Source organism: Primulina eburnea, chromosome 10 (genome assembly GCF_022965805.1).
Source record: "Primulina eburnea isolate SZY01 chromosome 10, ASM2296580v1, whole genome shotgun sequence".
NCBI classification, from domain to species: domain Eukaryota; kingdom Viridiplantae; phylum Streptophyta; class Magnoliopsida; order Lamiales; family Gesneriaceae; genus Primulina; species Primulina eburnea.
Window position 1 is genome coordinate 34122549 of NC_133110.1, and position 24403 is coordinate 34146951.

The following is a 24403-nucleotide window of genomic DNA, read 5'->3' on the forward strand; positions in this document are numbered from 1 at the left end:
GCTTCACGGAGACTCGCGCATATGCGCGCACCTCTTCCGTGCATATGCGCGAGGAATTCTTCACAACTCTCGGGTTGTCTCGCGCAGGTGCGCGAACCTTTCTGGACTTCTCGCGCATGTGCGCGCATACAGTCGCGCATGTACGTCGATGCTACTGTCCTCGCACATCAATTTTCACACGCAGTCTCATTTCGTGTTTCGGTTAGCCCTTTCATAATCGTCTCGACTAAAATTAATAATCGTAATTTAACACGATATAAAATCTCGGGCATTACAAAACATGTAAGCATGCACACCATATTTAATTCATACAGTTAAAATCATTTAATTAGTCATTTTCCATTTTCTCTAGCTTCGCATGCAGTTAGGTTACGTTGTCCCATTTTGGACCTTACATAACATATCTTTATCTGTGAGACGGGTTAACACTATTCATATTTACAATAATAAGTAATACTTTTGACATAAAAGTAATATCTTTTCATGAATAATTCAAAAATATGTTACGTTGTCGCATTTTGGACCTTACATAACATATCTGTATCCGTGAGACGAGTTAACCCTATTCATATTTACAATAAGAAGTAATACTTTTGACATAAAAAGTAATATATTTTCATTAATAATTCAAAAAAAAAATTTATTTCTCACAAAATTGACCCGTGAAATCGTCTCACATAATTTTTTTTAAAGTGTTAAATACCTTTGCTAACTACTTTGGTTTGTAACCATGTGAATTAGTTGAAATCACAAAAAAATCAAAATAAATAACTGTTGACAAACATCTTCATCTCACAAAACTGAAATTCATTAACGAATGGTAAGATGATTTCCCCATTTTGTTTTTTCTCTTCGTGGGTTTTAGGCTGAAATTTGCAATTCTTATTTTCGGTTTTTCTAGGAAATAATATATATTCAACTAATAACTACTGTATTTATTTTGTAATTTTGAAATATTATACCTTAAAATTGATTAACTAACTTTGGTGTCATGGTCTGTTTTAATATTATATATTAATAAAATGTTAAAATTTTAATGCAAGTTATATGTAGTTTAGCGGATAGAGTCATTGTTTCTTGGAGTTTAAGTTATAGGTTCAATTCTTACGGTCATTTTTTAATTTTTTATTTTTCAATTTATTTTTAATTTATATATCAAAATTACGGTATAGTCCCTCAATATTTCTTATAATTATATTTTGATCCTCATTTAAATATAAATCAAAGAAATTATAAAAAATATTATATAAGCACGCAACGCGTGCGTCGGTGCACTAGTGTGTGTATATATATATATATATATATATATATATATATATATATATATATATATATATATATATATATATTGTTAAGTGTGAGAGTAACTATCTTAAAAGACACTAAAATATTTAATTCTATAATTACTCTTTTTACCCTACTAAAAACCTCTTTAAGTCAATCCATATTTTACATAAAAAAATTTAAACAAAACTTCTCTTTTAAATCGAACAACTCTTTTAAATTGAAAATAATTTCTTGTTACTTTCTTAATATTATTTAATCAAATTAAAAATAATAATAATATATGCAACGCGTGTGTATCTTATACTAGTATATATCTGTTTGATTATTCCAAGATTTGGGCCAAGCCTTAGCTAAACCCGACTGCTGGATCTGTACAACAAGGCCCATTTAATAGATGTCTTGAAATAGTCCAATTCACAGCCCCAGAATGAATTATATAATATATATTACATAATCAAACCTTTGCCCCCGCCTGCTCTCAAAGTGGCAAAAATAGGTGCCCTAGTTATCAATCCCCCGACCATCGTTCAACTGCCTCGACTGCGGCGGCGAATTTTTTCTTCATTGTGAACATATTCGATTACTTCTAGTATGTTGATTCAATCCCCGGTTGATTTTTTATGTCCCGATTGATATATTTATGTGATGACTTTTTTCCGTGTTCGTTATTGAAATTTAAGCTTGATTGAAAGTATGAAACCGGACTTTTTTCGTGAATTTTTGTTGGAATTTAGTTGATTCTCGCTTTTAATGATGTTTTTTTTCCTTGTTGGTGATATTGGTTACTGTAGATTTTTATCAGAATTTCACAGTTCGAAGAAAATTGTTGGACATTGATGCTCGATGGTGGGGACTTCCAGGGAAAGCATGCTGTTGATTACATACTCCTGTGAAATTTTAGATGGGGAACCAATCTATGTGTGTTCTAATAGTCTTCCTGCCAAGGCTTTGAGTCTAGAACCTGCGGGGCATGCGTTTCATGCTGCTGCCCTTAGGTTGATAGGCCACAGTTGAGGAAGTGCAAACAGAGAAGGATGACAAGGAAGTTTCAGAAGGCAAAGAGAATGTTTATGTGCAATCATCAGATGGTTACAGTAGTAAAGGTAGGAAGAAGTCTGGAAGTGAATCTAAGCAGCAGGATCATTATGCTCTGTTGGGTTTGAGCCATATGAGGTATCTTGCCACGGAGGAACAGATAAGAAAGAGTTATCGTGAGGCTGCTCTGAGACATCATCCTGACAAGCAGGCTGCCCTTTTGCTTGCGGAGGAAACAGAGGCTGCTAAGCAAGCAAAAAAAGATGAGATAGAAAGCCATTTCAAGGCCATTCAAGAAGCGTACGAGGTGTTGATTGACCCTGTTAGGAGAAGAATCTATGATTCCACAGATGAGTTTGATGATGAAATCCCTTGTGATTGTGCATCCCATGAATTCTTTAAGGTTTTTGGACCTGCTTTCTTGAGGAATGGTCGGTGGTCAGTAAACCAGCCTGTCCCAACTTTGGGGGATGATAAAACTCCATTCAAAGAAGTGGATAGCTTTTATGATTTCTGGTATAGCTTCAAGAGCTGGAGGGAATTTCCTCATGCTGATGAATTTGAGCTCGATCAGGCTGAGTCCCGTGAACACAGGAGGTGGATGGAAAGGCAAAATGCAAAACTATCGGAGGGAGCTAGGAAAGAAGAATATGTCCGTATACGTACTCTTGTTGATAATGCGTATAAAAGGGACCCTAGACTTTTGAGACGGAAAGAGGAACAAAAAGCTGAGAAGCTGAGGAAGAAGGAGGCAAAGCTTTTGGCCAAGAGATTGCAGGAAGAAGAAGAAGCAATGATTGTTGAGGAGGAGAGGAGGAGGAAAGAGGAGGAGGAGAGAAAGGCTGCTGAAGCTGCATCAAATCATAAAAAAATGAAGGAGAGAGAAAAAAAGCTACTCCGGAAAGAACGTACCCGCCTTCGATCGCTTGCAGCACCTATTTTGTCCCAGCATTTACTCGATCTTACTGGTAGCAATGTGGAGGATCTCTGTGCATACACTTGATAAAGAACAGCTAAGGAATTTATGTGACATGATGGAAGGAAAGGAAGGGCTAGAGAGTGCTAAACTTCTGCTAAAGGCACTTAAGGTTGATCATAAAGATGAGGATGAGAAACAAGACGATAAAAAATTGCAGCAGAATGGTTCTGTGGGGATAAATGGACAAGTTGCACAAAGCAGTAACGAGAAAAGGGAAAAACCTTGGAGCAAGGAAGAGATCGAGCTTTTAAGAAAAGGAGTGCAGAAATATCCTAAAGGTACTTCTCGAAGGTGGGAAGTGATTTCAGAATATATTGGTACTAAAAGGTCCGTAGAAGAGATTCTCAAGGCTACAAAAACAGTTCTTCTTCAGAAACCTGACTCTGCTAATGCTTTTGACTCCTTCCTGGAGAAAAGAAAGTCGGTCCAAACAATTGCATCACCTCTTACAACTAGAGAAGATTTGCCAGTATTATCAAATGGAAACGTGTCTGAGGGGAATGCTTCTAGCGTAGACAATTTGCTAGAATCATCAATTCAAGCAGGAAGTACAGCTGCGAATGGGGTTACTCGAAGTTTAGATCAAGATTCGTGGTCTGCTGCCCAGGAAAAAGCTCTAGTCCAAGCTTTGAAAACCTTCCCCAAGGAAACTACCCAGAGATGGGAACGAGTTTCAACCTGCAGTTCCTGGGAAAAACGTGAGCCAATGTAAGAAAAAGTTTACCTTGATGAAGGAAAGCTTCAGGAACAACACTGTGGCAAATAAACAGGCTACACATTCAGATGATTCACCTAATCCTTCCAACCACGTCGGAAATAGTGAAGTTTCAGATGATAGTAATTTTAATGGCATTTCTCTGGGTTCTGATGAGGATGCATGGTCTGAGGTCCAGCAGAATGCATTGATCCAAGCTCTAAAAACCTTTCCAAAGGACACCAACCAACGATGGGAACGTGTTGCTGCTGCAGTTCCTGGGAAAAATGTCGATCTCTGCAAGAAAAAGTTTGCGTCTTTGAAAGAAAACTTCAGGAACAAGAAGAGTGCAGTTTAGACTCTTGATTTTATTTCATGCTGGTTTTGATGACACATCTGAGTGGAATTTTTTGGGGTTAACTTATATCAAGATTATTTGATGAGAAATAGAAGCAAGATTGTTATCTAAGTCCAATCATACTGTAATAGTATCATACCTGAACCAACCCTTTTTGAAGACAACATCGTTATTTTTCATTGCATCATACGCTCCAAATTCTTCAGATATTCCATTGTTTTATGTTTCTAAATTTTATGTATGTGTATGTACGTGCTTGCGTGAGTGTGTTCTCATAATCTTCACTTGTAGGAAAAAAAACCAAGGTAACAATAAAAACTTAATTACTCCAATATCGATATACTTTAATCTAATTTCTATTATCATTCGAAATATATGCACCCACAGCTTAATATGATGGTGGAATTAGTGGTGTAAACGAATCAAATTGAGTTGAGTATAATGAAAATTTGAAGAGTTGAATTCGGTTCGAATTATTTCTATTCGAGTTCGAGCTTGATTCGAAGTTCGAAAATTTTAAAAATTTACTAGAATTCGGTTTAAATTAAAGTTCGAGTTCTGATCGAAAGATTGATCAAGAACTTTATTAAAATCTTTTGAGGTTGAATATCTTTATTGATATTTTCTATCATTCATTCATCAAGTGGAAAAAAAAATACAAGAAATCCAACCAAGATATTACATTTTTTTTTCCTAAACTATGGGGTGGTGAGGTCTCGAACTCGAGGGGAAAAGAGGATGAGGCCACTTGGGCCAAAACTCGGTCTCAGATATTACTTATTTTAAATAAAGAGTTTAGCCATAAAAAAATTATGTTATATTAGCAATGATAAATGTTTATTTGCGGAAGACAAAGTCACAAAAGAACAACACGACTATTGCAGCCTGCGTGAAAGAGACCCCCGCCAACTCCTCCTCTCCTTCCCGCCAATCGCTAAACCCGAAACTCAAACATACGATTCTTTCTCCGCAATTTTTCGCTCAGCTCCGGAAGACTGCTGTTGCTGCAAGAATAAAATGGACCAGGATTTGGAAGAGCAGAATAAGCTTCCCGAGCTCAAACTTGGTACAATTGCACTTTTTTAATATTATTTTTTTTGGCTTAGTTTGTCGACATTCTTGTTTCTCCTTTAACACCGGTGCGAATTTGGGTTTAATGCTTGCTAGATGCCAAACAAACTCAAGGGTTTCTTTCATTTTTCAAAAGACTACCTAGGGTAAGTGATTCTTGCTTTCTTTTTTTAAGTAAGTGTATTGTGAATTTTCATTGTGATAAATACTGTAATATTGGAAAAAAAATGGTTGAAGCAGCTTTTATCTTCTCCATTTTGCAGGACCCTAGAGCTATTCGGTTCTTCGATCGTCGGGTTAGTTGCCATCTTGCCCCCGTTCTTTTTCATGGGCACTCAGCATATATGGTTTTGAGTTTGTTGATTTGATAAGAAATGAAAAAGGCTTTTGCTTGTATAGTTCTTCTCATAGTTTTACAGAGCAATACAATGCATTATATACAAAAACAAAGTAAACTAAAAGGGAAAGATCCTATACACAAATGGAAACGATAAAATGCAATCAATCATACTAATGATGTAGATTAGATTCAAGGATTAACAAACAAATATCTTCACCCGTATCTTCAGTTTAGGGAAAGATAATCATATCAATGATATCTCCAATTTCTCCAATACCCCTTCCTCAAGTTGGCATGTGAAGATTGCGAACACCCATCTTGAAAAAATAAGGCACGAAAAAGTATCGGCAACAAGAGCTTTAGTGAAGATATCAGCTGGTTCTTGCGATAAAGCATGCTTGGCGTTAATGCGACCTTGTTGGATTTTTTCACGAACTATATGGCAGTCGATCTCGATATTCTTTTTTGTGCGTTCATGAAAAGTTGGATTGGCAACTATGTGAAGGATGGCTTTGTTGTCGCAATAAAGTTGAGCTGGTTGTGTATCCCCTTAATCTGCAAGAAGGCAGCACAACCACGTAAAGTCACAGCAAGTAGTTGCCATTGCTCGATATTCAGCTTCGGCAGATGATCGGGACACCATCGATTGCTTCTTAGATTTCCAAGAGATGGGTGATTGTCCAAGCAAAACACTGTACCCTGTAATAGATCGTCTTGTATCACAACGCCCTCTCCAATCAGAGTCACAATAAGCATGTAATTGCATGTCACTAGAAGCGGAATGGATTTTTCCTTGACCCGGATTGCTCTTCAAATAACAAAAAACTCGAGTGGCAGCTGACTAATGAGATTGACCAGGCTTGTCAAGAAGTTGACCAAGGATACTGTAGGTGATGTTTGGTCTAGTGACAGTTAAGTATAATAAACGAACAACTAAACGTCGATAGCGAGTAGCATCAATCAAAGTATCTCTATCTGTGTTGCTAAGGTTCAGATTTTGTTCCATGGAAGTTTTTGAAGGTCGGGACCCAAGGTTGCCAAATTCCTCAAGGAGGTCCAGAGCATATTTTGTTTTACTTAGATAAATCCCTTTCTCGGAGCGTGCACCTCGATGCCGAGAAAATATTTCAACTTTCCGAGATCTCGCATTTTGAAATGATTATGTGAAGTTTCCTTTGCTATCATGATACATGTGAGATCACTGCCCGCGATAAGAATATCATCAAGATAGACAAGGATGGCCCTGAAATAATTATTCAGGCTTTAGTGAATAAAGAATAATCTGCCTTTGATTGTGTGTATCCTGCTTCAGTCAAAGTGGTTGAGAGCTTGGCAAACCACTGACACGATGCTTGCTTGAGGTTGTAAAGAGACTTGTGTAGTTTGCAAACTAAATTATTTCTTCTCGGCTGCTTGAATCCCAGTGGAAGTTGTATATACACCTCATCATGAAGATCTCCATTAAGAAATGCATTGCTAATGTCAAGTTGGTGAAGGTGCCAACTGTATCTTGCAGCTATAGCTTGAAGACAGCGCATGGTTGTGAGCTTTGCAACGGGCACAACAATGTCTTGATACTCTATCCCTTCTTGTTGGTTGTACGGTTATGCTGGTTCAAAGAAGTGTAAATCGTGACAGAAAAGTGCCTTGATGATGATTATCAAGTGAAAGAACATAATATAATGGACATATAACGGTAGAAAGCAAATAATCCCCAGAGAGAACTCTGTAATTTCCCCTGGCAACAGCCAGTGTGGAATAAAACAAATATGCTGAATAATTATCTCTCTTCTCCCCCACTCCCTTTTATTCCCTGTGCCCCACGTGTTTTCCTAATCGGGCCTTAGGCCTCCTAGTGTATACAAATTCGATTTTGGGCTTTGATTTATCATCTAGGCCCGTAACAATATCCCCCCTCAATCTTAGCCTTGTCCGCAAGGCTAAACTCTGGAAACCGGGTTGAGAATACAATGGCATTTTCCCAAGTTGCCTCGTCCACTGCTTTGCCCTTCCATTGAATGAGAACTTGCAGCCTCTGCTCTCCTCCCTTGCCCGTGTATCGCCTGGACAACACCTTACTAGGTTCAAACTCCATTGTTAAGTCTGTCTCCTGCACCTGGGATAAATTTTGAGCCTGTTTGTTCTCCCTACTGCCTTCTTCAACAAGGATGCGTAAAAAACCAGATGTATCCGTGATCCTTCCGGAAGTTGTAACCTGACCCACCTTCTTCATCTGGAAGGGACCATAATATCTTGGAGGCAGTTTTTTAAATATACGACGGCAGACTGATTGCTGTCTATGTGGTCTCAGTTTCAGATATACCATGTCCCCAACTTGAAAGGACACATCTCTCCCATGAGCATTTGCGTGTTTAACTATCCTTTGTTGAGCACACTTAAGGTTATATTTAAGTTGCCTCGATAACTCATCTATGTCACTCAATTCCCGCCCACTGCTGCCACCTTAATCTCCCCTGGTAAAAACGATGGCCCTGAGGCTTTTCTTCCGTAAACCAATTCAAATGGTGTCATGCCTGCTGAGTTTTGGTAACAAGTATTGTACCAGAACTCAGCCCAATTAATCCAGCTTGCCCAATCCCTTGACTTCTCTGATGAAAAACACCACAAATAAGTCTCTAAACACCTCTTCACAACCTCAGTTTGGCCATCCGTTTCCGAATGAGAGGCCAGCCAAACTCATGGCCAACTTTGTCCCCATGGCTTTAAACAACTCCGACCAGAATCCACTCATGAAGAAGACATCACTGTCACTGACGATGGTTTTAGGGATGCCATGTAAACGTATCACCTCCTTCGCAAAAATATCAGCTACCCCTTTTGCCGTAAATGAATGTTTAAGCCGCATGAAGTGGCCATATTTAGATAGACAGTCCAGAACTACAAATATAACCTCATAGCCTCTGGACTTTGGCAACCCCACGATGACGTTCATTGATATCTCTTCCCAAATGGCCATTGGAATGAGAAGCGGCTGCGATAATCCGCTGGGATTAGTTGCTTGGTATTTTTGTTTTTGAGACACATCACATTCAGCCACCCACTGACACACGTCTCTTTTCATCCCTACCCAATAAAAATTATCCGCTACTAGTCTCAATGTTTGGAATGCCCCTGAATGACCACCCCCCCCCCCCCCCCTCTCTTGGGGTGCAGCGACACTCTTCCAACACCTTCTCTACCCATTTTGATCCCTTAGGTAGCACAAGCCTGTTTTTGTGCAACAAGCTACCATTTCGTAGAGTGCAAGGACCATCCATTTCCCCTCCATTTTCCAATTTATTTGTCACTGTTTGTAACGTAGGATCACCAGATACAGCCAATTTGACCTCTTCCACTTACAACCACACTGGCATTGAAATACTATTCAGTTCAACCTTCTCCTCTCTTCTAGATAATGCATCAGCTACTCCATTGTTCACCCCTGGTTTGTATTTAACCTCGAACTCATACCCCATTAACTCTGCTAACCAATGTTGCTGGTTGGGTGGTGTTACTCGCTGCTGGATTAAGTTTCTCAGTGATTTATGGTCCGTCATCACTACAAACTTCCTCCCCAATAGATATGGCCTCCAATGTTGCATCGCTAACACCAGGGCCATCATTTCCTTTACATAGGTGGACTTAGCCAATGCCCTTTCAGCCAAGGCTTTGCTGAAATAAGCGATTGGCCTACTCTCATGTGATAATACTGCTCCAATATCCCTTCCTGATGCATCACACTCAATTACAAAGTCTTTCTTGAAGTCTGGCATCCTCAGAACAGGGGCTGAACTCAGCGCCATTTTTAATTCTTCGATTGCTTTGGCCGCTCCTTCATTCCAGCTGAAGTTCTTCTTCTTAAGGAGCTCGGTCAGGGCTTAGCAATTTCGCCATAGTCGCGAATGAATTAGCGATAATACGCTGTTAGACCTAAAAATCCCATGAAACCCTTGATGTTGCTAGGTTGTGGCCATGATCGGGCACTGCCCACCTAATTCTGGTCCACTGCCACTCCATTTTCCGATATGATATGCCCCAAATACTCTATTTCTGTAATCCCAAAACAGCACTTTTCTTGTTCAACAGCAGTGTTTCCCCCATCAAAATCTCCAACACAATCAGTAGGTGGTACAAATGTTCATCCCATTTGCTACTACAGATTAAAATGTAAAAAAACAACACAAACTTCCGCAAATGAGGCCTCAACACGTCCATTTATAGTAGCTTGAAATGTTGAGGGCGCATTTTTTAGCCAAACGGCATTAATGTGTTTGAAAGGCAGTCTTGGCCACATCCTTGGGTCACACCTGTATTTGGTGGCACCCTGATCTTAAATCCAACTTAGAAAAGTAAACCGCCAGATGCAACTCATTCATCAACTCTTCAATCACTGCTATTGAGTATTTATCAGGGATTGTGATTTGTAATGTTGTTTAAGGCTCGGTAATGCACACAAAATCGCCAACTGCCATTTATTTTTGCCAAAATGGCTGGGCTTTAATAAGGGCTATTGCTCGGCTGAATAATCCCGGCAGCAAGCATTTCTGTCACCAATTTTTCTATTTTGTAAACCCACTTACATTATATGGCCATTTTGTTCGGTGGCAAGGGTGCAAGTGTCTATGTTTGGTTGGCCTCCTTTGTCATTGCCTTGCTCCAGTTCTCATCAAGCATAGCCTGTTTAAAGCTTTTGTGTTCTGCTGTATACAAAATGGCTAAAAAGATCGATGTGAAATAGAGAATGAGTCGTATGATAAAAATTTATTTAACAGATGAGAGATGCTTACTTGACAATAAGAAGACCCCGGAGATGGCAGATTACAAACGGTCAACTCACAGCGGTAGTCCTTCAAATAGGATGGGAGGCATGTCTCACGTTTCGATCGCCTAATTGTTGGTTGAGGGCGCATTTTTGAGCCAACGGCATTAATGTGTTTGAAAGGCAGTCTTGGCCACATCCTTGGGTCACACCTGTATTTGGTGGCACCCTGATCTTAAATCCAACTTAGAAAAGTAAACCGCCCGATGCAACTCATTCATCAACTCTTCAATCACTGCTATCGAGTATTTATCAGGGATTGTGATTTGTAATGTTGTTTAAGGCTCGGTAATGCACACAAAATCGCCAACTGCCATTTGTTTTTGCCAAAATGGCAGGGCTTTAATAAGGGCTATGGCTCGGCTGAATAATCCCGGCAGCAAGCATTTCTGTCACCAATTTTTCTATTTTGTAAACCCACTTACATTATATGGCCATTTTGTTCGGTGGCAAGGGTGCAAGTGTCTATGTTTGGTTGGCCTCCTTTGTCATTGCCTTGCTCCAGTTCTGATCAAGCATAGCCTGTTTAAAGCTTTTGTGTTCTGCTGTATACAAAATGGCTAAAAAGATCGATGTGAAATAGAGAATGAGTCGTATGATAAAAATTTATTTAACAGATGAGAGATGCTTACTTGACAATAAGAAGACCCCGGAGATGGCAGATTACAAACGGTCAACTCACAGCGGTAGTCCTTCAAATAGGATGGGAGGCATGTCTCACGTTTCGATCGCCTAATTGTTGGTTGAGGGCAAGCAGGTTCAAGATCAGGTTTTTGTGTATCTGAATATGTGGGTTTGACACTTGAAGTCTTTTCATAAGTTGATTCTGATTCCTCCACTGGTAATGGCACAATCGGAGTATTTGGTAATCCATTAGCATTCTTGCTAGAGGGAAAAACATCTTCAAGAAATTGAACATCTCTTGAAACAAAAAATCTTTTGGTGTTCAAATCATATAGCTTGTAACCTTTCTTTGCATAGGGTTTCCTCCAACGGAGCTACACTATTTTGCAAAATAGCGCATCTCCATATCCCCCTGCGCCAAATTCAGAGTTTTCTTTTTTTAAAAAAAATTATAAATATTTATATTAAAAATTATAAATAAATATTATTTATATAATTAGATATATTTTAAAAAAGGAAAAAAAAAAAGAAGAGGAGCTCGACCCACTCACCTTAAAATTAAAAAAAAAAGAAGAATGTGTCGAGCTCCTCACAAGAGCTCGACCCACTCACCTTAAAATTAAAAAAAAAACGAAGTCTCGACCCATTCACCTTAAAATAAAAAAATAAAAAAAAAAGATGTGTCGAGCTCTTCACAGGAGCTCGACCCACTCACCTTAAAAAAAAGAAAGAAAGAAGAAGAGCTCTTCACAAGACAAAGACGTTCACTATGCATTACGAAATGCTTTAATTGATAATTTATGGGATGAATATGGCCGATCAAATATTTGAAGTTGTATTTTTAATATATTATTTAATTTAATATCAGGTATTAATTTTATTTCACCGATTTTAATTATTTCTATTTCAATTCGTATAATATAGATTTCAATAATATATTTTAAATAATTAAATTAATCATATTAATAATATTATCGTAATTATTAATAATATAATATTAATTATATCAAATATAAATATAATTCTAATTATATCACTAAGTTAAAATATAAATATTTAATAAATAATAAGAAAAAAATTATATAAATCAAATAAAAAAATATTCTGAGAATATTCTTTTTTAGAGTAAGATTTGAAGTAGATGAGTTGGAGATGGATATTGTAGTTGGTGCAGAAACTGCACTATTTTAAAATAGAGATGCTTTAAATAGAGTTTTAAGTTGGAGATGGTCTAAGGAAAACACATCGGAAGACCCTTGAATGAAACTTGGTTTTTGCAGCACTAGTATTAGTTGCAAAGCACAAGCAACCAAACAATTTTAAATGAGAATAAGAGGGTATGGATCCAAAAAGTAACTCATATGGTGTTTTTCCCTGAAAGAATAGTGGTAGGAATTCTTTTGTTAGGTATGTCGCAGCCAAAACACACTCACCGCAAAAATGAATTGGAAGGTTAGCTTGAAAACGAAAGGCTCCAGCAATATTAAGCAAATGACCGTGTTTTATCTCCACAACCCCATTTTGTTGAGGCTTGTGCTCATTTCGTGAATGATTCCTTGTGTAGATAAAATTCTTTCATGTCAAATTCGTAACCATTATCTGAAAGAGTTATCTTAATCTTCTTGCTAAGTTGAGTTTCAACGTAAGAATGAAAAGATAGTAAAATGAGGCGATTTTCAGTTTTATTTTTTATGAGAAAAGTCCAGGTACTCCTCGTATAATCATCCACAATCGTAAAAAAGTAATATGAGCCCCACTAGAGGATGATGCATTGTATTTGCCCCAAATGTCACAGTGAATCAAATCATTACTCGAAGAAAATAAAAGACGAGTTTGTTTAGCAAGAGGGCAAACTTCGCATGGTCAAGTTTCAACAGAAGGACTCGGACCAAGGATGTATTTGAAAATTAATTTGACACGACTAAAGCTGGGGTGCCTTAAACGCTGATGCCAGTGACTTGGGAACAACCAAGTGTATCCAAAAAGGACTTCAAGAAGAACATGTCATTATGTAGTCTACTCACTCCAATCGTCTTCTTCGAGCCAACATGATGTGATCATAGAAGGTCAAGCTCCGAGGAAAGCATGAGATCCATTAAAGTTGCCGGAAGGACCAATCACGGGGGGATGACTAAAGAAATTCAAAGAGGCACTACAGGGAGTCATGAGCAATCAAGAAGGGCTTTCGAGCAAGGTGCGAAGTGCCGAAGGGTTCGTGATGCAGGGGAGTAAGTTTGGGAGTCATATGAACATTATTCAAGCAATAAATGATGAAAATTTCCGGACGCCCGAGCACTGCGAAACACAAAGTGAGACAGAGAGCTTCGCGCACATGTGCGATGTATGCTGCGCATATGCGCGAGGAGTGTCCACCGAAGATAAAAAAACCGAAGATATCGCGAACATGCGCTGGACGAGGCACGCATATGCGCTCACGAAGGATTTTCAGAGGCATGGAACAGAGGACTCCACGCATATGCTCGGAACTAGTGCGCGCAAGAAAAAAAATTGCCCAACACAGACAGTGACTTTCGCGCATATGCGCGAGTCTTGGGCGCGCAGCGCAAATTCCAGATTTAGGGTCCACATTGTTTTGGTAACATAGATTTCAAATCTTTCTGATTTTGTTAAAATATATGGACGAATTTTGTGAACAACAATTCAGATTTTTTATTGAGATATACAATAGTTTTGAGTTTTCTCTCAACTTTTTCAACGCTCTTGCTTTGTAATCAAAATCAAACTTATCAAAGTTTTTACTTTGTGGCATTTGTCGGTTGATCTAATACGGATTGTCAAGGACAAGTTCTTTGAAGGTTCGTTGGATTTTTCAATTGTTTCATTATGATTCTTTGTTACTAAACCACGTAGTTTAGGGGTGAAAATCACGTCATACTTGAATCAAAAGATCGGGATACAGCATCGATCCTTGTTCGTTATTGAATCGAGGGCGCGATTCTAAATTAATCGTGTTTGTTTTTCGTTCGTACAAGGATTCATATCACAACAATCCCAGATTACCGTTCTGTTAAGAATGCCCCCTTCATCTGCATGTTGTCTAACAATCTTCTCCTTCTTCAAAATATTAAGTTGAAAAGAACGAGACTGAAACTTTTGAATCTGATTCATCTGTGACGGTTCCAAAGCTTCATTATTCCCTTCCAATAATTTAGAGAGGTGAGCTGCGAATCGTTTCCAGCCCCATAGATCTTTGCCACTTGGAATGATGATACGCTGCCTTGTTCCATGTTGCTGAATATTTATTAACTCCAAAAAATTTCCATTGTTATTTCTAAACTTTTGGAAAGTTAGCACAAAGTTGCTGCCCCTATATCGTCCAAAAACCGAACCTGAATTACAATTGCTAATGCAATCCCATAACTTCGAACAAACCCACAATGCACCCTTAAGATCAATCTCCAAAAAGTAGCTCACATTCCTGGTTCTTTCTTTGAACCTAATTGAAGCCCCCCTACAACCCACTCTAATCTGAAAAACATTTTTCTATCGTGAATTCATCTTCCATCTGAATATATAACGGATCTCTGAAATCAAGCCATGGTTGATTAATCACTTTACCCATCTGCCTCATGAGTAAGAATCTCGATAATCACAGATTTGACACTGGAACCTCAAGAAACTGTTGTCTGAAGGTGATGAGATGATGGGTTGTGATAACATTACTGGCTGCTGTTGGGAAATGATGGGTTATGACAACGTTTGCTGGCTGAAGTCGGAAATTGATGGGTTGTGACAGCGTTATTCTAGTCTTGGTTGGCAAAGCATGATGAATAAATATCGACGATCGGGTAAGTTGGATTATGGCCGGCGATGGTCGACTATGGTCGGGAAGAATCGGCAGTTGTCGGAGGTTAAAGAATCTGGCCGACTAGAATCGGGAAGTGATGAGCGATAACAGAAAAAGGAAAAAAAAAAAGAGACTTTTCATCTTTCTAGATGCAAATAAATCAACAGTCGGCGACGGTGGGCTAGGGTTGGTGGTGGTCGGGGGAGTTAAGTTGACATTAAAACTTGGCACACATAACACGTTTTTTAATATAATATTTGGAGTTAAATGGACAATGCCAATGTGAGTTATTGATGCCTTTGAACTATTTGGTAACTGAACACTTCTACAGTAATTTGAAGCGACGAAAAAATAATGGAGGAGAAGACACAATGTGATCAGTAGCACTGGAAACAATAATCCAAGTTATGGTGTTGGGGGGTGAGATATTTTTTAAAGCAATACCTGACAGATTGCTTTGTCATAGGAGAACTTCCCTGGAACTCAATTGGAGCCAAAATTTGTTGCTATTGTTCTGGTGTAAACGGGAAACCTGAGAAGTGGTTGGAGCAGCAGAAGCTTGGCTGATGGACACTTGATTTGAAAGGCAGTGCTGTTGATTGGTCCCTTGTACGGTTGATTTGGTCCTTGTAGTGCTTATGACCTGGGGGTACCCGTGTTGCTTGTAACATTTTTCTTTGATATGCCCTGCCCATCCTCAAAATTCACAGCTTGGCTTTGAGTTGTTCGAGTTATTTTTCTTTTCAGATTTTCCTAAGTGGTAATCTATTTTCACAACAAATGCAACATTGTCTTGTAATGATGGTGGTGCCATGGAGATACGTCGTTGCCTGTTTTCTTGAAGCAGCAAGGAAAAAACTTTTCCGATTGTTGGAATTGGTTCCATCAATAATATTTGGCCGCATACAACCGTACATGTTTCAATTAGACCCATTAGAAACTGCATGGTATGATCTTTATCTTTATAGACTTCTAGTGTCTTGTTTGATTCACAGGTGCATATTGGTATAGTGGAATAAAGATTCAAGTCATCCCACAAGCCTTTAACTTGGAATAATAAATAGTCATAGAATCCTGACCTTGCTATATCGAAACATCTTTTTTTGTAGCTCAAAGATATAAGGACCATTGACCTTTGAAAATTTTCTTCAAGGTCTGTCCATAAGTCTCTTATTGTTTCTGCATAAATTGCATCCACAGCTAGTTGTGGAATGACAACATTCATGATCCAAGAAGAAACCATGTCATCGCATTGTTTCCAGAGAACATAACTTTCTTCGTCAGCGGAAGGTTTGATGATTTTTCCATTGACAAACCTGGACTTGTTTCTTGCACTAAGAGCTTTGATCATTGCTCTGCTCCATGTGATGTAGTTGTCTCCATTCAAGAGGGATGGCATCAATATTATTCCAGGATAGTCCGAGGGATGCAAAGTAAAAGCAATGTTCTTGTCCATACCTTTCTTTTCAGATTGTGTTTTATCATACATAATGACAAACTCCTAGAAAGAGAAGGAAAAATGGAGCAAAGAAGGCTTATTTGGTCTCAAGAACGTTACCTCTCTGGTATCATGATGAGAAATGAAAAAGGATTTTGCTTCTATATTTCTTCTCAGAGTTTTATCGAGCAATACAATACAATATATACAAAAACAAAGTAAAATAAATGGGAAAGATCCTATACACAAATGGAAAGATAAAATGCAATCTATCAGACTAATAATGTAGATTAGATTCAAGGATTAACAAACAAATATCTTCACCCATATCTTCAGTTTAGGGAAAGATAATCGTATCAATGATCACACCAATTTCTCCAATATGATTGAAATATGAAGTTGGTTGTAAAGAATCTCCTTTGGCTTCTTCATCAGATAAACGGGTTTCAACCATGGTCATTTTTTAGGGAATGAAGATTGCTTGCTATTAAAGATTATTGCAGCTATTAGATGAATTGCTGGTGCTGAGATAATAATTGTTTTAATTAGTTAGGCTTACTTTTAAAAGCACTGATTTAGTAATTACTTATCTCACTGAATTTTACATTCTCAGTTATTAGTAAAATATTTCAAGCAGTTTTCTTTAGCTTGACTGTCGTATCTTACAATAAACTGGCCTAAGTTGTTGTGGATTACAATGCTTGAGGACTAAAGTAACTTGCACTAACTATTTTTCCAGGATTATTATACAACCCATGGTGAGAATGCTATTTTCATAGCAAAGACCTATTACCACACTACAACTGCTTTGCGCCAGCTAGGAAGTGGATCTGATGCCATTTCTAGTGTTAGTGTGAGTAAGAACATGTTTGAAACAATGACCCGAGACCTTCTTTTGGAGAGGACGGATCACACTCTTGAATTGTACGAGGGCACAGGAGCAAATTGGCGACTAGTGAAAAGTGGAACCCCTGGAAATTTGGGGAGTTTTGAAGACATTCTGTTTGCTAATTATGACATGCAAGATTCCCCTGTAATTGTGGCTATTGCACTGAATATTCGGGAAAATATACGTAATGTTGGTTTGAGCTATATTGATCTAACTAGAAGGATACTCGGTCTGGCTGAATTTCCTGATGATAGTCACTTCACAAACCTGGAGTCAGCTATTGTTGCTCTAGGATGCAAAGAATGCCTTTTGTCTGAAGAGATTAATAAATCTAGTGAATATAAACCGTTGATGGATGCATTTTCCAGGTGCGGTGCAATGATAACTGAAAGAAAGAAAACTGAATTTAAAGTAAGAGATTTGGTACAGGATCTTTGCAGGCTTGCGAAAGGGTCTAATGATTCAGTAAGAGATCTGCTTTCTGAATTCGAAATCTCACTGGGTGCCCTTGCATGTATTGTGTCTTATGTGGATTTACTTGCAGACGAGAGCAATTATGGTAACTATACGGTCCAAAGATACGATCTAGATTGTTACATGAGATTAGATTCTGCTGCTATGAGGGCACTAAACGTCTTTGAGAGCAAAACAGATGCTAACAAAAACTTTAGCTTATTCGGCCTTCTGAATAGAACCTGTACTGCTGGAATGGGCAAGCGTTTACTTCACTTGTGGCTGAAACAACCTTTGTTAGATGTAAATGAGATAAACTCTAGGCTGGATTTGGTGCAAGCTTTTGTTGAGGATGGTGCCATTCGCCAAGATTTAAGGCAGCATTTGAAAAGAATTTCAGATATAGAGAGGCTTATCTGCTGTCTTGAGAAGAAAAGAGCAAGTTTGGTGCATGTGGTTAAGCTTTACCAGGTATTTTCTATTTCTCTTGATTTATACTTGAACAATGGTGGTGCAGCCGAATACTGCATCCTATGGATTTCAAAATTTTTTGACTTAATGGTAAACAACTGAAAGAAAAGTGAAATTGGCTTTTGGAAGGTATAATTGAGGTAATACAACTGTGAATAAGGTAGATCCTTCGAAGTCTAATTGCAAAAGCTATCAGTGCAGTTATATCTTGACGAACTATCCACACTCTTTACCTATCATAAAGGTGCTGTCTGATCTCATCTTATCTCATCTCTTTGCATAGGCTATTAGTAAAATGAGCTACTTCTTCAAAAAAAAATCCTTCTTTCGCTAGCTTTAAGACGTCTTATTTCTTTCTGGATTTTATGGAAGCAAGCACTAAGCACTTTCTTCTACCATATACTGTTGTACGAAAGGGATTCCTTATGTCAGTCTGTCCAAAATGCTCAGTTGCACTAGCAAGATAAATACTGAGATTTTTTTACCCATAAGTTAATTTGATCGTTAGCATAGAAACTATTGGGTTGTAATGCTTATCATTCTTTATCTCAACTATTATAACCTTTTCACCGTACATGAATTTATTTGTTTGTCACTTTTCATGGAATACAGTCGAGCATCAGACTGCCATTCATCAAAAGTGCATTAGAGCAGTACAGTGGCCAGTTTTGTTCACTGATCAGAGAAAGGTATTTGGATACTCTAGAAAAATGGACAGGAGATGCTCATTTGAATAGGTTCATAAGTCTTGTGGAAGTTGCAATTGACCTTGATCAACTAGAGAATGGAGAATACATGATTTCAGCTGACTATGATTCACAATTATCTGTTCTGAAAAGTGAGCAAGAGTCTCTGGGACAGCAGATACATGAATTGCACAGAAATGCAGCTAACGATCTTGATCTGGCCCTCGATAAAGCTCTGAAACTAGAAAAAAGCACACAATATGGACATGTCTTTAGAATTACGAAAAAGGAAGAACCGAAAGTAAGGAAGAAGCTAAATACCCATTTTATTATTCTTGAAACTCGAAAAGATGGGGTAAAGTTTACCAATACCAAGCTTAAAAAACTCAGTGACCAATACCAAAAGGTGGTTGAGGAGTATAAGAACTGCCAGAAAGAATTGGTTGCAAACGTAGTTCAAACTGTCGCTACCTTTTCTGAGGTATATGTTGCTGAATGCTTGTAATCTCCCCCAGCCATTTTACAAAAATTTCGCCATTATTGCCATTTGTGTTGATTTCTTTTTACAGGTTTTTGAAGGAATAGCTGGGCCTATCTCTGAATTAGATGTTTTACTTGGTTTTGCTGATTTGGCTGCTAATTGTCCGACTCCCTACACACGACCTAGTATCAATCCACCAGTAAGAGTTAGTTAATCATCCTAACTCTCTTGTGAAGAAATTGTAACATGATTTTTCCAATTTCTTTCTTGTCAGGATATGGGAGACATTATTTTAGAAGGAAGTCGGCATCCTTGTGTTGAAGCACAAGACTGGGTGAACTTTATCCCAAATGATTGCAAGCTAGTAAGTTCTTGTGCTCTGCTGACAACCTATCTTTAACAGCCTATGCTCAGATTTTTCATGTAGTACTTTGTTTTGTTTCCAGATCAGGGAAAATAGCTGGTTCCAGATTATCACAGGGCCTAATATGGGTGGAAAATCAACTTTCATACGACAGGTTGGTATAAAATTCTTGTTTAATCTGCATATCAAAAAAGTACTTACTGGAGCATTTATAAGCATTATTCATGAGAACTAAGGGATTAAACTGAACTTTTAAGATCGGCATTGGGGTTAGTCCCAACTTCCTTCTATTGTTTAGAGTTAACTCTTATTGACCTTGATAAGACAAAGCATGGAGTTTGTCCACAGGTCTGGTGATGCAGGTGAAAAGTTCCTTGGAGAAGGTGGTGATAAACTATCAACTGTAGGATGCTATTTATACTGTTTACATGCAAGTGCACATAGGTGCAAATGACTAAAGATGTCTAAAAAAAATTCATGATCTTGATTTCCCTTGTTTAAGTATGATGAAAAAATGGGGCTTCTCTATCTCCTTTATAATCACAGCAGCTCAATGTGTTTTAGCAAAACCAAAAAATTCATTCTCCTAAATTTGAACTGTACCCATAAATTATCTTTAACAATTATTTCAAGAGTGCCTGATGCATCGCTTGTGATTAAAGGCTGCTTGCTTACTGAAATTAGGCTGTACTAAGGTTTATTTATACACAGGTTGGCGTGAATGTTATGATGGCACAAGTTGGTTCCTTTGTCCCATGTGAAAGCGCTAGCATTTCTATTCGTGATTGTATTTTTGCTCGAGTGGGTGCTGGTGACTGCCAGGTAATATTAATCTGATAAGAAATGAAATTGTTGAAGTTGGTTAAATTCTTGAAGATTTTGCTTGGTGTGACTGGTGTGAGGCATCTTATTATCACCTATTCATCCATGACTGTGAATTGACTTACAGTTGTCGGCATGGTTGTCAGGAGTTGGGGATCATGAGATTTAGTGGCGCCGCAGTTTTTTCAGGACACTGCAATCACTTTCTTTTAGTGTCAAATTATTTTCTTCAGAGATTTAGTTTAAATGGAAAAGATGAAAGTTGAGATTATGATTTTTACAAATGTTATTTTGGCTTTGGTGATAAGTGGGAAGAAGTGTTTTGTTAGGATGACTTGATTTGATTTGACTTACATACCACTTTAATAGTTTGAATAACTTTTTGGGTTTTAGATATTTATTTATCATTCTTCAATCATTGTAACACTCTAGGCAACATCATACCTTCTATATTTTCGTCTCATGATTAAATTGTGTTGACATCCCTATCAACTTATTGATCTGGTTGTGTGTCAACTGATCCCCATGCACACGTGCACACACAGAAGAGAAAATATTTTGATAAATACAAGGCAATTGCATCTTTACAAGAAGGAATCCAAATGACTTTGACTTGCTTAGCTTAAACTATGAAATCCCCCAGTATGTGCAAATGCATGTTTTTGTGTGACAGAAGGATGTATATATTTATATTTCATTTGTTTGACATATCTTCATTCTGCCTCTTTGTCTCCCTTGTATAGATGCGTGGAGTTTCGACTTTCATGCAAGAAATGCTAGAGACTGCATCAATCTTGAAAGGAGCTACAGACAAGTCTTTAATAATAATTGATGAGTTAGGTCGTGGCACATCAACATATGATGGATTTGGTTAGTCTTTCACTCATCGGCATCTTTGTTTGTTAATTTTTTACACATCTTTTTTTTAAATTTCTGTATATTGTACTAGTATTTGGTAATATGATCGACGTGTTTAAGTTTTATGACCCTTTTCCCAATAAATATCCTGTTGGGATTATTTTATGCGCTGGGCAGAAGTGAGAATATTACAATAATTATAATAAGTAATTACCATTGTGCATGACCATGAAATAAGATTATTGCGGAAAATATGTTTTTTTGGGTGAATGCGCATAAATAGGTGTGAACACAACAAAATAATAGATGGAAAATAAAAAGTTAGCGGGAGCAAATTAACTCTAATAATCTCGGAATTTTTATTCATTTGCTTATATCTTTTATCACACATGTCCAATGGCATACCACCCACTTTTCCGCACAATGTTGCAATTGTGCCACATCTACACACATGAAGGTCGATATTTTTTATATTTATTAATGCATGTGAGCTTTATCAACAAGAAAGGTAAATGCTTTTAGTTAATGGATCACTTTGGATGCATTTGACATTGAATTATCAGATGCAACATACGGTAAAAGAAAGAGATTAGCAATCTTCTGTTTTTTCCATTTGAAAAATCTGTGTAATTCTAGTCAATTATATCTTAATACAATTTCACTTGCTGGGACTTGGATAGCTTGCATGATTGACGCTGATTGTGGATTGACTTGCCATTCTATTGGAATTTGAGAATGACCATGATGTGAGAAATGAAGGATATGATTTTGAGTTAAGTTACTATGAATGCTTTGTAGTTTGGTGACGGAACTTGTTTTCCGTACTCTGGTGCTCATATAAGGATTTGAATTCACAGAGAATTTCACTGAAAATACATTGTATGTAACTTTTATTTTTGTAGTTTCTAGAAACACGTTATTTGCAACATAAACTGATCAGTGTTTGATATGAATCATGTTTGTGTCCATTGATGTTCTCTTTTTTCCCTCATTGCAATGAATTATATCTTTTGTTTGATCTTGGCCCCTTTTTATGGCTCATTCTTGGAGGATATTGCTAGCTAGCTTTTTCCTATTCAACTTTGTATTGCTAATAAACCTAGCTTTGAAATATTGTGATGTGGCGATTTCAGGTTTGGCTTGGGCTATTTGTGAGCACATAATTGAAGTTATAAAAGCACCTACCCTGTTTGCAACTCACTTTCATGAGTTGACTTCATTAGCTCATGATAATTCAAATGATAAGCTATCTTCAAGAAAGCATATAGGAGTAGCTAATTACCATGTGAGTGCACACATTGACCAATCAAGTCGCAAGCTTACCATGCTTTACAAGGTGTCTCTCTCACACTCTACACCTCTGCCATTTTGTATTGATGTTGAAGCTGTGTTTGTTGACCATCTAAGTGATCAAGCTGCGTTTGTTGACAATCTAAGTGTGGAAAGCAATGATAGGTTTGATGCTGAATGATGAGTGTGATGTGCATGCCACTTGATGTGTTCATGTGCAGTCTAGTTGCTTTTATGATGCATTCATAATTAGCAGAAACAAGAATATCGGACTACATCAAAATTTATACAAGGCAACCATGCCTGTAGGGCATCACAATACTTGTGTCTGCTACAAACATGAAACAATTATATATGGGCTCATTTGATGTAGATGGAGTAATTTGTTGTTTATGAATCTTCCGAGTTTAAATTGGGCTCACTTGCTATCAGTTCATAAAACTGTGTAAATGTTTTTAACAATGTTCGTTGTGCTCTACTGTTCCAAGGTTGAACCAGGCGCCTGTGATCAAAGCTTTGGAATACATGTAGCAGAATTTGCCAACTTTCCAGAATGTGTTGTTGCTCTTGCCCGTGCAAAGGCTTCCGAGTTGGAAGATTTTTCGCCCATCGAAGTTTTGCACCATGATGCAAAAGAGGTAAATCTTTAGCTATCATGAATGCAAATAACAACAGCAAGAATTTGATTTATAAGTTTCTGGTTCCACTAGACGACTACTGTCCTGGTTCATAAAAATTATACCGGATGATGGAAGATGATGAACCATTATTAGTGAAGAATGAAAAAGTTTGGGATAGAAGAGATGATACAGTACAAGAGCAACTCTTTGTCCCTCCATATATAACCTTTACCGGTACTTTGAATGACCACACTTTTTCCACTACAAAAAAAAGGGTTGTGACGGTCAAAACCGTCGGTTATTTCTCGTTCTGTGGGTTCATGCATATTTCGACATATTACCAACATAACTATTTCTCCTAATTGCAAATGTCAGCTGAGAAAATTGATGATGCAGTAGTATAGTTGTCGGTTCATCTAATTTTGTCCTGATTTTCAGATTTTACCAAAACGGAAGCGAAAATGGGATGCTGATGATGTGAGTAGGGGTGCTGAACGAGCTCGCCAGTTCTTAAAGGACTTCTCTGAGCTGCCGCTGGACAAAATGGACTTGAAGCAAGTGTTGGAACAAGTTAACAACTTGAGAGATGGATTGGAGAAGGATTCAGTTAACAATTGCTGGCTCCAACAGTTATTCTAGAAAATAACCATCCCCAAACATCTCTTTTATTTCCCTTTGGTTTTGTTGAAGTTGGTCAGCTTGGATACTACCACTCGAACCTGAAGCCATGCTGATACTGCGCTTGCTTGTGTTCCTTCTGTTGCTTATTAGTATATATGTAAGTAATGTATGGTTATGTCTTCTGATGCATTCGTCTAAACTTGCTATTACATTTATGATAGAGGTGCAAGCTAACTAAACCGAGCTAATTATGTCATAACTATGAGCTCGAGAGTTTTCTGTTTGAAGCTTAAAAGATGACATATTTTGAGTTCAAGCTCTGCTATAATTAAAGTTTAAATCAAACTCGATTTGTTGTATTGGATTAAGCTCTGCTAAGAAAATTTTCAGATTCA

The 24403-nt window shown here is 37.8% G+C and overlaps 2 protein-coding genes across 3 annotated transcripts; both read left to right on the forward strand.

Moving 5' to 3' along the window:
* The first annotated feature begins 2130 nt into the window (after positions 1-2130).
* LOC140803333 (uncharacterized) lies at positions 2131-4419 on the forward strand. Its single transcript, XM_073159169.1, is given in 4 exon segments — positions 2131-2298; positions 2300-3316; positions 3318-3980; positions 3982-4419. Coding segments are annotated over 4 exon segments (2220 nt in total). The 3' UTR covers positions 4354-4419.
* A 773-nt stretch (positions 4420-5192) lies between these two features.
* Positions 5193-24403, forward strand: LOC140803334 (DNA mismatch repair protein MSH2). Of its 2 annotated transcripts, none has more exons than XM_073159171.1 (13): positions 5193-5419; positions 5521-5570; positions 5688-5720; positions 17193-18266; positions 18879-19433; positions 19522-19632; positions 19708-19797; positions 19880-19951; positions 20509-20619; positions 21363-21489; positions 22611-22813; positions 23256-23405; positions 23826-24403. In XM_073159171.1, the coding sequence occupies exons 1-13, from the start codon at positions 5371-5373 to the stop codon at positions 24024-24026; spliced, it is 2826 nt and encodes a 941-aa protein (XP_073015272.1). In that variant the 5' UTR covers positions 5193-5370; the 3' UTR covers positions 24027-24403. The 2 variants fall into 2 exon arrangements, with proteins under 2 accessions (XP_073015272.1, XP_073015273.1); XM_073159172.1 differs by lacking the exon at positions 23826-24403 and adding an exon at positions 23478-23659.